Source organism: Triticum aestivum, chromosome 2B (assembly GCF_018294505.1).
Source record: "Triticum aestivum cultivar Chinese Spring chromosome 2B, IWGSC CS RefSeq v2.1, whole genome shotgun sequence".
In the NCBI taxonomy this organism is placed as follows: domain Eukaryota; kingdom Viridiplantae; phylum Streptophyta; class Magnoliopsida; order Poales; family Poaceae; genus Triticum; species Triticum aestivum.
The window spans coordinates 712,615,694-712,632,884 of record NC_057798.1 but is presented as its reverse complement, the minus strand read 5'-3'; the positions used below and the strand labels follow the sequence as shown (position 1 = coordinate 712,632,884).

Sequence of the window (17,191 nt, the reverse complement as noted above, 5' to 3'; positions counted from 1 at the left end):
GAGACAATGCTTACCCAGGTTCGGGCCCTCTTAATGGAGGTAAAACCCCAATTCCTGCTCTTGTTTATATCAATAGAGATGTATAGTGTACAGAGTTGATCTACCTCGAGATCGTGAGATGTGGTCTAACTCTAAGGCTAGGTGAATGATATTGCGTTCAAATCCTCTCTACGGGATAAACCCCATGGCTTATGTACACGCCAGGTTGGGTATCTAGGGTTACAAGGTCGGTATCTAGGAGCTAGGCGGCATGAGAGATCTTGGAGTGGACGTCAAGTCTTCGGTGACAGTAATCTTGATCACACCTCCCACATACGGCCTCCGGAGTCCATGTTGATCAGAAATGAGGGCCCTCCGTCCCAACCCGATGAGACAGGCCTTCTAGGTTAGCACCCCCTAATCTAGAACACCGTCAATTGGGCAAAATCTTAAATTATACACCTCAATTGATTGTGAGAGATTCAATCCCTAGGGAGCTTGGTGAATTAAAGGATATACGATATTTATGTCTTCTAGTCGGTTCTCAGTTGTTTTGTAATGTCGCAGACCAAGTTGATGCCATGTTTAACTAAAGCCTATAAATGCACCTTCTTTGTATATGATTGATATGTTAGTTATTTGGACTTCTAGTAGCTCGTGTTTGGTTCTATCCAGCCAAGATATAGTTTTCATGGCCAAGAGTTTGTGACTACTCTTGCCAGTTATTCTTTTTCTTATGGAGTTTTCTCAATGGCCACACAATCTTTAGAAGTTCTTAATTGGATCATCATAGGATTAAATTCCTCAGACAAATGGTTGCTCATTCACAATATAATCGACATTGGCATCAATTACTTTATTAAAAAAATGAACAAGTCAATCTCATATTTCTACACATCACATACTAGAATCAACTAATATCAAAGCAAAATAACTATAATATTGGTGTGGATTTGGCTCAAACATGGAAAAAATGACATCCATCATCACAAGAATGATATATATGCCCTCAACTATGCCACAAAAAGGCATCTCCATATAGAACTATGCCAACAATGTATATGTCATCCATACATGAAAACTATGCCAACGATGCTATATAATATCACAATCATCGCATTTATGTCCAAGCAAGTTCTCCAACACAAAAATTATATTTCTCAAATCCAAGTGACATATCACACAACATTTATAATTTCCAGCTAAAACAAACTAACAAACAAATTATATTAAACATGACTAAAATAACAATATTTGCCAATAATTAGGGTATCACCTATTGCTAAAAAATGCACACAAAATAGGAAGAAACAACCAAAAAATAAGAGGAGATTTATTTTTGTTTTTGCAGGGAAGGAAGAGATTTACTTTACTTAGGCATGGGAAGGCAAGATCCACAAACAAGATAAATTGTTGAGGGGGATCTGAGGGGATTAGAAAAAAGGAAAGAGGAGCCTCCTATGTTCGTCCTATTTGACTCGGGTACAACACGTGGGTAGGTGACCCACCCCATGGCTCCAATGTGCCTTTACCCTTTTACGGGTCTACCGCCAAAGACCCGGTGGTAGGGTAACTGGTCTATCACCAGCACATTTAGCGATAGCCACCTTGCGATTTGCCATGTCAGCATGGTCAGCAGACTGGGGTCTACCATCGTTGACCCCGGCATTAGCCCGGTTAGCCTAACGCTGCCGTGAAGGGCGGTAGACCGGAGGGTCAGATCGTGCTATACTTTTAAACATGGGTCAAATCATATGCTAAACTTTTGGCCACGAGATTGAAACAGTGATTTTGGCCACTAAAGGTGAGGGAAAAGTAATTCATGAGAGAGAAAGAGAGGAAAACAAGAAGCCTTCTTCTACATTGCGGGAGATTTTAATGGCGGTTTATCTACGTGTGCACGATTACGGCTTTTTTCACCATGACCGAGCATGCTCTCATCAGACACAACCATTATTCAGAGAACGTTCATGATGTGAGGACATGCCGACATGGAACCATCACTTTCCATACAAGTACATTTTATAACACATTTTCACATAAACCGAACACCCACATTTCATCATTTGTGTTCTTCAGGAGACTAGGCTTATTTTGCTTCCAAGCTCATCGCCTGGTTCTAAGATCCATCACACTACTTAGTATGGAAGTATTCCCAAGGCCCTTCCATACTCCACGACGCTGTCGTATATCTCCTCCACGTTCTTGTACTTGTACTCAAACCCTTCCTTGACGAGCTTCGCCGAAGAAATGCACACTCTCGGCTTCTCGGGGAGATCTCTGAACCTGAAGATAAGCAATCAAAACAAAACACTTACGTACACATTGACAGTGCACGAGCTTCAGAACACGCCATGGCCAGAGTGGAGTCAAGACATTCGTGCGTACCTATGTGTATTGACCTTGTACTGCGGGTACTTGGCAGGCAAGAAGCGGGCAAGCTCGACGACGGTGGGGTTGAGCCCGCAGACGATGTACCTCCCCGACGCGGCCTCCTCCTCCGCGACGAGTATCTCCGCTCGGCAGACGTCGTCGATGTGCACCATTGGGATCGACCCCGTCGCCCTCTCGATGTGTTCCAGGGCGCCGGCGTACGCATCATCCCCTAACATCATGGCATGGGACGCACGCCATGTAAATAAAACTCACATGTATCGGCTGGGTTTTGATTCTTTACTGTTTACAGGCCTCACCGGATAGCAGGGAGAGGATGATGCTGAGGCTGGTGAGGTCGTTCGCCGCCGGCGCCTCGCCCACCGTCACGGCGGGGCACACGGTGACCAGGCTGATGCCCTTCTCCGCGAACGCGCACGTCGCCTTCTCCACAAGCACCTTCGAGACAGAGTACGCCTGCGCGAGAGAGCATGCATGCATCACCGTTTCATCTCTCGGTGAAATGATTCAACAGATCGGGAGTGCATATATATGTGTGTGTACCCAAGGACCGGTCTTTGTTGATCTGAGGAATTCCACGTCGGACCAGGATTCCTCGTCAAGGACATGGCCGTCGCCTTCCAGCGGCCGGCTGGACACCGCCGCCACCGACGATGTGAGGACCACTCGCTTCACCGTCCCGGCTCTCACGCACGACCTCATCACGTTCAGGGTTCCGTTGACGGCCGGCTCGATCACGTCTTTCTGTGAAGCGGTGCGCGATTTGGGCAGTTGATAGTTTCAGGGATCAGGGAGTGAGTCCTGAAGAGTGTGTGAGTTTGGTGGTTGTCCCTTACCTCGGGATTCTCTGGCATGAGTGCCACCGGAGCGGCGACGAGGAAGGCGTAGTCGCAGCCGGCGACGGCGTGATCGAAGCTGCCCTCTTCACTCAGATCGGCGCGGAAGACCTCCAAGGGGCCGAGCGCTGCCAGGGCCTTTAGATGCGCGGTCTTCTCCTCGTCATCTGCGAACCCAAAACGCCATGATCGGGTTCATTCCTCAGAGTACCACGTACAGAACCCCTCAACCGGAGGCAAACAAAGATTCTATTTAAATTACCGGGGTTTCTGACGGTGGTCTTCACGGCGTAGCCCCTCTCCAGCAGCATCTTGACCAGCGCCGACGCGATGTACCCGCTGCCGCCGGTGACGCACGCCGTCTTTCGCCTCGTCGCCGCATCGCCAGCCGCCGCCGCCATATCGCCGATGATCACTACCGAGCTCTCTTCTCCTGGCAATAGCTCGAGCACAGGGCTGTGTTTCTCTGGCAGCTGAGAGACAACTCGAGTGTGCTCGCACCTCCACGTGCGTGCATTTATGCACAGATGTTCGTGGCTGCTGGTCGCCACGTAGGTCGTGATGACCAGCGGTGGCAGCAACAAAAATATGCCGACGACGACCATGCGGTTGTCTCTTATCTCCAAAGTCTATATGACGCGCTGCCGATCAAAAGCGAATTGACCACGCAAGTCGTGATGACCAGAGCTAACGGAAGGAGGAGGAGAAAGGAACCACATTCCTTCTCTGTTGGCGTTGGGGCAGAACGTCTCGGTCAATGATCGATCCTTCTCAACCATTTCCTTTTTGTTTTTATCTTTTTTTTCAATACATGTCTAATTTTCTCAAAACACATTGTCCATTTTTATATACGCGTTGAAATTTTTTCAAATGCACGATGTAATTTTTTAAAATACATGTTTTGGACTTTTTCGAATAAATGTTAAACTTTTTCCATGTACACATTTATCATTTTTTTAATTGGCATGGAACATTTTTGTTAAACCACATGAACTGTTTTTACATCCCTATAAATATTTCAAAAATGCCATGAACATTTTTTTAAATGAGAGAATTTTTTTAACATCACGTTGTTTTTGAATGGTACGAAAAACAATTGTACTACGTAAACATTATTTAAAATTATATAAAAAACTTTAAATATCACGTATATATATTTTTGAAAGTACATGCACATTTTTATTTAATTGGGAAAAAATACTTTTTTGCATTATGAAAATATTTTTATATATTGTATACACATTTTGAAAAAATCACATACATTTTCTTGAAATCCGGAACATATTTTGTTGTCACTATCATTTTTCCAATGCTATCAGCATTTATTAAAAGTTGCGGAAACATTTCTTAGCATGGCAATAATATTTTTGGAATGTGTGGTGAAGATTTGTCAACTTTAAACAAAATTAGTTTCCATTTAAAATATAAATAAAATTAATTAAACAAAAAAAGTGTGCTATGGAACTAGTGCTCCTCTTGCACGCTGGGCCGGCCCATGTATGGAGTACTACAGGTGATGTTGTGTTTTCTGTCACAGCAAGAGATACATAGTCGTGCCAGGGATCTCAGCCTTGTTTTTCTTAGTTCTAGTATCTTATTCGGGGGCGGCGAGGCAGAGACTCTGATATTTAAAATAGTGTCTTTCGCCTCCTTTCTTCACTATGGCGATGTTTCGGTAGAGGGTGTGTGGAGATGTATCTCCGGCAGATCTTCTTGGATCCAGTCAGTGTTGGTCTTTTTTTTTTTTGAAACGGAGTCAGCGTTGGTCTTTCATCTGAACCATTGTTCCAAGAATGTTCCAGGCAAATCACAATCATTGTTCTGAGAATGTTCACAATGCCATATATCACTTTTCATACAAGTATGTTTTACAAATCATTTTTCATATGAACTAACACCCACATTTCATCATATCTGTACTTTAGGGGGTTATAAGCTTATTAACCAGCAAAAAAAGGCTAAGCCTGTTTTCCTTGCAAGTGCTTCGTTTGATTCTAAGATCCATCATACTTTATTTTCGACAAAGGATGAATTTTATTGACTCGAAATGAAGCATCAAGTGGATACTAGCACGGAAGGATACCCAAGGTCCTTCCGTACTCAACGACGTCGTCATATATCTCGTCCAGGGTATTATACATGAACTCAAACCCTCCCCCGACGAGCTTCTCCGACAAAATGCAAACTCTCGGCTTCTCGGTGAGACCGGCGAACCTAAAGCAAACAAACATATCGGCCATGACATACGCATCCCCGATGCACGAGCGTCGGAGCTCGCCATGGCCACAGAGATCTACTCCCTCCGTTCATAAATATTTGTCTTTTTAGATATTTTCAAATGATTGCCACATACGAATGTATATAGACATATTTTAGAGTGTAGATTCACTCATTTTGCTCCGTATGTAGTCATTTGTTGAAATCTTTAAAAAGACAAATATTTAGGAACGGAGGGAGTAGTAGAGTAGTCGTGGAGTTCGTACGTACCGGTCTATCTTGACGTTGTACTGCGGGTACTTGGCCGCCAGGAAGCGTGCAAGCCCCACGACGGTGGTGTTTTTTTTGAACCGGGCTTTAACCCCTTTCCATTGCATAGACCGGAAATACAGCAGTTCTAGAAACATGTTCAGGAAGAAAGGAAAGGGAAGAAAGCAAGTTCAAGCACTACCAGGAAACCCACCACACTTGACCAACATCATGACAAGTGCTATGGGGCGAAAACCTAGATAGCATCAATATCTTTTAAGTTCAACTAGCTATTACAGAACCGACCAACAGGGGCCAAACTGACATCACCAGACCAAAGACAGTGATCTTATCGAAGCAACAAGAACAGAAGGCTTCTAATCTTCCGGCGTGCAACCCCAACAAAATCACACTCCGGTGATTGGTTGCCTGGCAGCCTCGCATAGCTTCATCATCTGCATGGTCCCCGCCCTGATCTGCTCCGCGCCTGCCCGTAGCTTCGTAGCATCATATCCCTGTTGCAGACCTGTCCAATAAAGAAAGAAAGAACACATGGAAAAGACAATCTCAAAAGGGGTTTTGATCATTTTCTTCTCAAAGGTGGCTCGATTTCGAGCCAGCCATATAGCCCAGCAGGCAGCTGCAAGGCCCACCGTATAAAACTTCTCTCCCCCAGGAAGAAAAGAATGGCACCACGCATAGTACTGCCAATAACTGCTGGGACATCTATCAATACCCAGCACGACCCCAACGGATCTCCACAGACATTTCGCCACACGGCATGTAAAAAACAGGCGTCGAGAGCTCTCGACCTCGTTGCAGAATGAACAACAAGGATTACCAAGCCATTTTCTTCTACGCATGACTTGTCTAGTAAGCACAGCATCCTGCGACATTTGCCAAAGGAAGATTTTAATTTTGAGAGGTAACTTGGCTCTCCAGATCCATCTATAGTGGCATCCACTGATAGATCTCTCCAGCCATTTATAGACTGACTTAGTCGAGAATTTGCCATTCTGAGTAAGCCCCCAAGACACCCAATCACTAGCACTAGTCAGTGCTAGGCTACCGACCGTGTCTTGGATTATTCTCCATTGATCAGACAGTTCAGCATTAAGCCCCCGTCTGAAGAAACTGTTAGGTTCCACAAGATTCACCTTATACACCGTGCATTCAGGGTTAGTGCAAATATAGAAGAGTTGTGGAAATTGTTCCCTAAAAGGGATCAACCCATTGATGGAATCCATCCACACTCGGGCAATATTCCCAGATTCTATGTTAATTTTCCTCCCCACTAAATACACCTCTTTCACCTTCAAAAGAGCTTTCCAGCATGGTGAATCAGAAAACCTGGCACAAACCTCAGTAACAGTTTTGTTTCTAAGGTATCTAGCACGCACAATATCCTGCCACAACCCATTTTGGGTCTCCAGTTTCCACCACCATTTAACCATCAAACTAATATTTTGTTTTCTAAGGTCTTTAACCCCCCGGCCTCCTTTGTCTCTGGATCTACATATCCTATCCCACTTGACAAGATGATATCTCCTCTTTTTGTTACAACCTTGCCAAAAAAATCTGCGTCTATGCTTATCCAGCTTTTCAATGAAAGTTTTATTCATTAGCCACATAGACATGTGAAAGATGGATAGTTGAGTAAGCACTAAGTCAAGCAGAGTAAGCCTGCCCCCAATGGAAGCGGCATTGCCAATCCAGTCTTCGAATCTCTTAAGATACTTAACCACAATGAATTCCCAATCAGAATTGCGAAGATTGGTGTAGCTCACAGGCATCCCTAAGTACTTAATAGGGAAACTCCCAATATCGCAGTTGAATAACTCAGCGTATGCTCTAATAACACTATCATCTCCACCCACCGTGAGGATCTCGCTCTTTTGAAAATTCACCTTGAGTCCGGACATCATTTCAAAGGTATAGAGCAGCAACTTCAGGTTAACTGCTTTATCTATATCATGTTCTAAACAGATGGTAGTATCGTCCGCATATTGCAACACTGTGACCCCATCCTGAATCAGGTGAGAAGCTAATCCCGTGATCAGCTTATTTTTCTAGGCGTTTTTGATCATTTTAGTCAGACACTCAACCGCAAGATTAAACAGGAATGGAGAGTGTGGGTCGCCCTGTCGCACCCCTTTTGCACTCTAGAAGTAGGGGCCCACACTATTATTGAGTTTAATGCTAACTGTGCCCTTATAAAGAATTTGTTTGACCCAACCGCACCAGGTTTCGTTAAAGCCACACAACTTATGACATTCCAGGAGAAAATCTCAGTTAACTTTGTCATATGCTTTCTCAAAATACAGCTTAAGCACTATGCCAACTCTTTTTTTGACATGAGTGTAATTCAAAATTTCATGCAAGGAGAGAACCCCATCCATAATGTTCCTACCTTTAATAAACGCATTCTGGGTAGGGCTAATCAACTTATCAGCATACACCTCCACCCTACGATCCATTACTTTTGTAATAAGCTTATATGGGCACCTCAGGAGACATATTAGTCTGAACTGTTGGATTTTTTCAGCTCCCGACACTTTGGGTAGTAAGGTAATCACCCCATAATTAAGACGTTGAACATCAAGCGTCCCATTATAGAAATGCCTAAAAAGGGACATGACATCATCCTTTACTATATCCCAACATATTTGATAAAATTCAACAGGTACATTGTCCGGACCAGGAGCCATATTGGTGGCCATAGAGAAAAGAGCATCCTTAACTTCAGTCTCCGTGAATTCATGACAGAGATCTCTATTCTCATCCTCACTCAACCTTTCGTCCTCGGACCAAGTATCAGGGTCCAGATGGAATTGGTTGCCCTGAGCTGGGCCAAAAAGATCTTTATAAAACTCGGTAGCATGGGTGATCAGGTTATCTGTGCCCTCTATTTCCACCTCCCCAGCTTTAAGAGCATGGATCGTATTTTTGCGCTTACGCCCATTGGCAATCTTGTGAAAATAATCAGTGTTCAGATCACCCTTAAGCAGCCATCGCTCGTGCAATTGCTGAAGCCAGTAAATCTCTTTGTTAACCAAGATCCCATGGAGTTCAAAGCACACATCAATTTTCCTACTATACACATCCAGGGTAAGGGGCCCATCCTCCTCCAGTTCTTCCAGCGCGGCTAACTCCAGCCTGGGATCCTCCTTCAACCTCCTATTGTGACCAAATTTGTCCGAGCCCCGCCCTTTAAAAAAGGTTTTGAATCTCTTCAGCTTAATATTCAGGACATCGATGGGGTCTTTAGAAAGAACCCCTCGAGCCCAGATTTTACTGACCAGAGGCAGGAAGCGTTCATCCTTAATCCAAGAAAGATCAAAACGAAAGTCGCGTGGTTTGGGGGCCTCTCGTCCCTCTTCCCCAGAGTTAAGCAGCAGAGGGTTATGATCCAAAATCTCTCGGACCAGCTTTCTGACAAAAACCAGGGGAAATAAGTCTTCCCACTCCCCAAACATTAGGATGCGATCTAACTTCTCCAAAGTAGGGTGAGCTTCGTCCAAGTGTATTTACCCCCGCTGATATGAATCTCTCTAAGAGCCAGGGTGTTAATAATAGAATTAAACAGGTATGTGGATTTATGGCTAGTCATTTTTTTGTTTTTCTCCCCAGGGTGCCTGAGGATATTAAAATCCCCACCCACTATATAAGGGACTTGCATGTTATTACACATAGTAGCAAGCTCAAGCAAGAACTCCTCCTTATGCTCTTCATGAGCAGAGCCATATACCACCAACAACCCCCAATTGGTTTTCTTCTTCTTATCCAAAACCACCAACTGCAAGATATACTTGCCCTTGACGCAGGAGACCACCTCCAAAGTGTCCTGTCTAACTCCACACAGGATACCTCCAGATTTTCCTTCAGAAGGAATCCAGTTCCAATTGAACAAGTTAAAGGGATCAATTCTCCTCAAGCATTTGGGAGAGAAATATTTTTTCATGGTCTCTTGCAGACCCAGGAAATCTAGGGCATGGTCACTAATAAGATCAGAGAGGCAGGTGGCCATCCCTTTCTTGCCCACCCCCCTGCAGTTCTAGATGATTCCTCTCATCTAGAACGTTTTTTATGGAACTTGGACTTAGTAGCCCCACCAGGAGGCGCGGCAGGGCTACAACTCACACCTATATCTGAAACCTTTTTCTGGCTTCTAGTCACAGGCCTAGAAAGCTTGACAACATGTTTCTTAGGTGTTTTCTTTTTTGGTCTACCAGGCGCCATCTTATCATGTATTATCTCATCCTGGTCCAGCCAAGTGAGGTTCATCGGGGATATCTTACCCATCCCATTAGTAACAAAAATATCCTCCTCTTAACTCTGATCTAGACTACCTATGCTCTCTTTCTCTTCTAAGTTCTGTCTGACATTTTAAAGCTCTCTTAGCACATGAATGCAAGCAAAATCATTATCAGGAATAGCAACTCCCATATTGGACACTCTACTAATTAATTCAGCATCAGACAGAATGGCAAAGGAATTTTACGAGCATTATGGGAATTACCTTGTAGATTTTTCTTGCTTGCTAGCTTCTCAGCCTTGGCCATCACATGTTCCTGCAACCTCTGAACATTACGTTTCCTGAGTCTGGGCAGATCTCCAGAAACTAGTGGAGGAGTGAGAATCATTTCGTCGTCGCAATCAGAAGGAGGGAGTTGTACCACGTAGTCCTTCGAGATCTTCATCTCAGGATCCATCTCCCCATCCAGCTCCATAACCTGAGAGGAGTTCATTACTACCTCTGCATAAGATAAAACAGGTTGCTTAACAGGAAACTTAGTCACCTGCACATATTGTCCAGGAGTGGCTTGCTCAACAGTAGAATGTCCTACAATAGCATCCACAGGGACCAGCCAGCCAGAAGTATCTTGTTGCTCTTTGTGCCCAAAATTTTCATGATCCCTGACCATGGATTCAATCAGCAGAGAATTTTCTTCACTTTCTGACGACGACAAGTCTTCATTCTCTTGTGGTAGCAAACGACAGGTTTTGCCACCACGGAATGAAGTGCCAAGATCTTCAGACACAGGAGCATTCAGCTGTTCAGCAGCCAGCTCATGATCAGCCCGTTTGCGTTTGGCTGTCTGATCAGATTTGTTCACATTGTCATTTTGCACAGTAGTCCATTTGCCTTCCTCCACAGGGTTTCTCACCAACACCTCTTCCACTTCATAAGTGAACTTGTAAAAACAACCCCCCAACATTCCCTCAGCCGTGGCAGGAAGTTGATCCACAAACCTACATCCAATTTTGGCTCTAACAGAGGTGGGACGATTCAAAGTGGACATGTCAACTTTCAGAGTGACTCCTACAAGGCCCCCAACATAAGCCACAGTTTTATCATTACGCTTGTTAGGTGGTATCTTTCCAATCCTAACCCAGGCTATCTCAAGTAGCCCATCAGCATCCACATCTTCAGACCAGGGGGAGAACTTAACACTCACACCGCATTTTTTGAGCTTAATAAATTCTACAAACAAAGCATGGTCCACCTCCCTGGGATTAGGCATTCTCATGACAAACTTTTGTGGAGCGAAAAACCTAGCAGAGCAGCGCCAGCCTTGCCCAACATAAACACTAAGCTCATGTTCAATGTCCTTGGTGGGAGCAGAGCCCTTTATGATAGTAACAACGATATTGTAAATGCGCTCTCTAGCCTGTCTATCAATGTTCGTGTCAGGAATGAAATGGAACCCTTGCCCCTTAGATTGGAAAGCGCACATAACAGGAAGACACTCCCACGGTATGAAATCTTTGCAGATGATATAGAGACGCCCATTTTTCTTGCATCGCTCACAAATAGCTTGGGGGCATCTTACAGTAAAATGGCCGGCCAGATGACAGATCTGGCAAGCATCAAGGCGAGGGGTGATGTTACCAGTAGCAGCAGGAGGATCACCAGATCGGGGGGGGCACGTTTTTGCCCGCGATCTAGTCCGTCCTGTCATTGTTGAGGCAAGTAGGAGCAGCATGCGCTCCCCTGGGGGGAGGATCTCCCCTATGGTCAGCCACGCCGTGCTCCTCGTCCCCCCATCGATGTCGATCTCGACGAAGAGGGTCGATCCTGCCCTCCGCCGCCTCATCCCACTTCTCGAAACCTGAATAGCCGGATCCGGACGCCTTAGTCGAGGACGATTCACCCACACCCGTCCTCGTCTTGCGCTTCCACATGTTGGAATCGCGGCCCCGGCCGCGGCCGCCGCCGCGGTTGAAACGACCAGACCCCCGGCCATGGCGACCCGCACCGAAGCCATCCCTCTCATCTCGGGTCTATGATTGGTGTGGATTGGCTTAGGAGAAGGAGGGTGAGGTGTGGAATCAACTACCTGCGCAAATGATCTACAATCACCATGGATTTTCCCCTCCCACCACAAAAAGGATTGAGGAACCCTAGATCTAGTCTCTCGCGGCGCGTCCCAGAAATGGGCAAGACACTCGTCAAGGTCCAAATGGGGGGCGAGGGCTCGGGTGCGCGATTTATACCAGCGGCGCCCGACGAAACCCTAGGCTCGCACGATCCATGGCGGTCGGATCCAACCTCCACCACGTGGCGAGCATCAACCGTGCGCTGAGCCGGGCCACGCCCTAACAGGCCTGCCCCATCGAACAGGGGCGGCGGACGTGACCGTGCAACGCGCCGCACCACCTCCACGTTACCATGCACCGCATCGACCGAGTCAATTGCCCGAAACAATGGGACGTGCCGGGGATCGACCACCACGGCGATCACCGGAGCCCTGTCCCGAACCCTAGCAAAATGACATGGGAAGGAGACAAACTCGCCGATGTCAATCGAATACCCGACACGAAGGTATCTCGCATCGATCGTGACGCCATACTCGTCGAGAAGCACGAGCCGGAGCGCGTCCTTCCTGAGCCAGACCACGCCATCGTGTAACGAGATCCGACGCGCGGTCCCCAGATCAGCCGCGTAGAGCACCGACCACCGCTCGTCGGTGCCGTCCCCCAGGGCGGCGTCGGCCCTCACGCTCGGCCTGCTCGACTCGCTTGCCATCCCTCACATCTTATGTATGTATTCCAACAGGAATATGAGATCGATTCACGACAGTGGTGTTGAGACTGCCGCAGTTGTACCGCCCCGACGCGGCCTCCTCCTCGGCGAGGAACAGCTCGGCATGGAAGAGGTCTTCGATGTGGACCATCGGGATCGAGCCGGTCGCCTTCTCGATGAATTCAAGTTTGCTGACCCTCGCATCATCGCCTGACACCATCGCACGCACGCCATGTTTCTTTTTCGAAACGGAGGCAAAAGATTTGCCTCATCAATTAATTAAGAAGAAGAGAGTTGTCCAGTTAATTAATGGAAAACCGGGCGAAAACCAGTACAAACAAATCACATGCGGACTACTCCCAAAGTCTAAAACCCCAAGATCGCACTGTCGACCCTACAGACATTTCCAACAAGCAACAGACCCAAGCCCACGCGCATCTACATGGCAAAGGAATCCCCAAAAGAACACCTCGGATGTAGACAAATGACCCCCCAAAAACCACGATGATAAGCTAAACCATGAGGACGGCCCATAAGACCAAGGAGCAACCATTAAGCAGCCGCAGACGCCTTCCCTAAGGCATCACTCTTCTTGTTTTTGCTTTTGAGAGACTTCTCCACCTTTTTGATCTTGTCTTTGTTAAACTTTTCGGTCAGGATGCATGCAACCGCTTTACCAGACCCAGGGCTAGCCCCCTCCAAGCTAGAGAGCAAGCTGCAAAGCTCTTTTGCAAAGAGAGCATCGGAACAAGGTGCCAACGTATTTGTCCCAACAACATCTCCACCTAGGGGCACCACGTTCCCAACGGTCACAGGCGAGCGAGTGACCGAGGCATCCAAACCTGCACACACCACAAAGTCAGTCTGGCTAGACTCCAAGGGCGGTGGTGAGGGTGTCGTGGGCACCGCCAAAGCCCCTAGCAAGCCATCTCCTTCGGAATCGCCACCGAAAGAGGTGGAGTGGACTCCTCACATAGCACTGTCAACTCAGGCATAATCTGTAGAATTGGAGCCACAACCTCAACAATCACTTCACCCCCAACGTCAGTTGACACCATAGAGCAGGGCCTAGCACGAGGAGAGAACCCTCCATAGAGGTCGACTTCCTCTCCATCTGCAGAACCAACCTGAAGCTCGGGAAGTAGAGACCCAATCGGCACAACCTGAAGTTTACAAGAGCAACCTCCGCCCTTGCCAAGACACTCTCAACACGCACAAGACATTCGCGAAGCTCAACGCAAAGTAGCTCAGCCTGCTGCTCAAGGACGGGTTGTAATGGCACATCAGCTTGGATGACGGATGCAGGCGGTGGAGCAACACATGGTTGCAGCATAGCCTCGTCGACGGGTTGCTTCGCACGACAAAAGCGAGCAATGTGGCCGAAACGGAGGCAATTCCTGCAACGGATTGGATCCCTGCAAGAGTGTGCTCGATGACCCCGACACAAACACCGGAAACATCTATCTCTCAGCCATGTCGGAGGAGGCAGCCGTGCATTGAAGGTAGGGCGATAAAAAGCCGGAGGAGGCACCGAACGACGCCCCTTCGAGACGAGCTGCCAGCCCCCCATCTCATCCCCGCGCGAAGCGGCCGCACAACACTCAACGGTAGATGCGTCATCCCGACTAAAGCATCCACGCCAATCCCCCCAACCAGGGCGCACAGGCAGGGCGAATCCGTCGCCTCCAGCAATGATCTGCGACGCAAGAGCAGTGGGCGCAGCGTCCGAGGATGTCGTTGCCTTCCGCCCCCCAATGGTCGGGTCTGGCCTGCGGGAAGCAAGGGCAGTCGCAGCCAGCGCAGCAGCGGTGGGTGGCGGTGCCGAAGAATCTGCAGTCGCAAGCTCGGGGGAGAGAGAGTGTGGCGGCGACGGACGCGGGATTTGTGGCGCAGATTGTTGGAGCAGGGCCGGTGCCGTCGCCGGGACGACGTTGCCAACGGCAGTCGCGTGGACGCACCGAAGAGACTGTGGCGTGGACTCCAGTTCCAGAATGGATGCTTCACTTGATGGAATGCTGCTGGAGAAGCCGAACGGTGTCGAACCTCGGGGAACGACGGCGGGTGGCGGCCGCAGCTTCACCACGAGATTGGAGGTGGCTGGAGGGGCGGCGTCCGACGGGGCCGCAGGGGCCGTTGCCGGCGCGGGGGAGCCGCCTGGTCGCGGGCATCGGCTTGGCCAAGGAAGCATCCTCTGCCCATTGGTATCCGCGCCCAGCACGGCCGGAGCAGCAGCCGGCGCCGATGACGACGGGGGTGCCGAGCATGGTGAAGCGCAGGAGGCCGAGAGGGAGGCGGACCGGGCTGGGGAGGCCGCGGCTGCCGCCGCCGACGGTGGCGCAGAAGCCGGCTTCGGGCGTGGAGGAGGAGCCATAGCGGAGGGAGCCACCGCGGGAGAAGAGCAGCCGCCGAGAGAGGACGTCGAGGGGATCCCGGATCTGGTCGCAGCTGCTGAAGGGGAGGTCGGAGAAGGGAGATCGGGGCAGCGCCGCCGCGCGCTCACCCGTCTTCCGCGAGGTCGCCCGCCATTCACCTGGGTGGAATCTAGTGCATCGCCGGCCTTGACTTTTTTGTAAGACTGATCTTTGTAAACACGCACGCCATGTAAAGCACATGTACCGGTCGCGCACGTAATTTAGTTTCAGGCCTCACCGGACAGCAGGGAGAGGATGTCGGGCACGCTGGTGTTGACCTTCGCCGCCGGCGCCGCGCCCACGGTGACAACGGGGCACACGGTCACCAGGCTGATGCCGTGCTCCAGAGCGAACGCGCTCGCTGCCTTCTCCAGAAGCACCTTGGAGACAGGGTACGCCTGCGATACGCCACGAGAGCACGGCGGTATGCGTCATCGTTTCATGACTTTGATCTGTCACTGAACAGGTTGAACTCAAAAAGCGTACCCAGGCACCGTTCTTTCTCGATCTGAGGAACTCGACGTCGGACCATGACTCCTCGTCCAGGACATGGCCGTCGCCTTGCAGCGGCCGGCTGGAGACCGCGGCCGCCGACGATGTGAGGACCACGCGCTTCACCGTGCCAGCTCTCACGCACGACCTCATCACGTTCAGGGTCCCGTGCACGGCCGGCTCAATCACGTCTTTCTGCCATCACCGTACAGAGAAAAATGTGTCAGTTCTTGACTGCCACTCTGAATTTGGTGGAAGACGTGATGGCACAATGAGTTTGGTGGTCGCCATTCACCTCAGGGTTCTCTGCGTAGAGGTTCACCGGGGCGGCGACGAGGAAGGCGTAGTCGAAGCCGGCGACGGCGCCGTCGAAGCTGCCCTCTTCGTCTAGGTCGGCGCCGAAGACCTCAAGGGGCCGAGCGCCTGCAGATCCTTGAGATGCGAGTTCTTCTCCATGTCATCTGGAATCCATAAACCAAACCATAGTGCCAATCACCCTCTGAGGCTAAACAAATCAATCACCCACTGAGGCTAAACAAACCCGTCTGATCAAAACTGAGAAGAATCAATCGATGGTCAAGCCGGGGTTTCTGACGGTGGTCTTGACGGCGTAGCCTTTCTGGATTAGCATCTTGACGAGGGCGGAGGCGATGTACCCGTTCCCTCCCGTGACGCACGCCGTCTTCCTCCTCGTCCCGTCGCCCGCCGCCGATGCCATGTCGCCGGTGCCCGGTGATCACTTGTACAGCTCTCCTGGCAACTCAAGCGCCCGGAGTTCGCTGCCCCTCTGGTGGAATGGGCTGGTGGAGTGGCGCGGTCGATATTGTGGAAGCATTTGGTAGCTGGTGGCTGATCAGTGTGGGTTTGTGAGTCGTGACCATGAGCACTCGGCGAGGAAGGCAGGTCGATGGGGCCGTGGCAGATGCCAAGCACCATTGACCGACAAAGGCAGGGCACTACCTGCTCGACATCCCAAAAAAGCTTTAGCTCGTGCATAGCCTATTCTGTATTATTGTATTTTCTGGAAACCGTCAAAGATGTCAAGGCCATAAGATGTAGAGTACTACCTCCGTTCTGTTTTATTGGTCTTTTTGCATTTTGTGTCAAAGTTTCACCGTAGATTTAACCATCGAAATGTTTATGCATCTAACAAAAAATTATATTGTTGAATTCGTATTTGAACACAGTTTTCGATGATATTATTTTTACTATGTATAACTTATATTTTATTAGTTACTAGAAGAACGCCCGTGCGTGGCAACGGGCCATATTAACTTTAAAAGTTCAATATCAATTATGTTAATATTACATTTAATATTCTCGTACATATTAAGTGACATTGATGACCTTTTTTACCATCAAATTCTCACACACACACCCTCTCCCTCCATGTTCCTCACTCTCTCCCCCCCTCTCCCTCACTCGGGAGGTGGGACGAAAATAAACCTGGAACGAAGACTACCAACTAAGACATTAGGAGTAGAGATCATTTAGTTGATAAGAATACATAGAAAACGGTGTTAAAAAAGAGAAACAGATTAGAATACATTGAAGAACCAAAAGGACGATGTAAAAGGGGATTCGCC

General features: G+C 48.6%; 1 protein-coding gene and 1 pseudogene across 1 annotated transcript; both read right to left on the bottom strand.

The window, feature by feature from the left end:
- Positions 1-1,907: 1,907 nt before the first annotated feature.
- Positions 1,908-3,684, bottom strand: LOC123046886 (anthocyanidin reductase ((2S)-flavan-3-ol-forming)). Its single transcript, XM_044470322.1, has 6 exons — positions 3,472-3,684; positions 3,210-3,376; positions 2,917-3,117; positions 2,673-2,829; positions 2,368-2,584; positions 1,908-2,265 (listed from the first exon to the last, which is right to left on the bottom strand). Exons 1-6 carry the CDS (start codon positions 3,608-3,610, stop codon positions 2,118-2,120), a joined length of 1,029 nt encoding a protein of 342 aa, XP_044326257.1. The 5' UTR covers positions 3,611-3,684; the 3' UTR covers positions 1,908-2,117.
- A 1,591-nt stretch (positions 3,685-5,275) lies between these two features.
- Positions 5,276-16,431, bottom strand: LOC123046887 (anthocyanidin reductase ((2S)-flavan-3-ol-forming)-like; annotated as a pseudogene).
- Between the last annotated feature and the right edge of the window lie 760 nt (positions 16,432-17,191).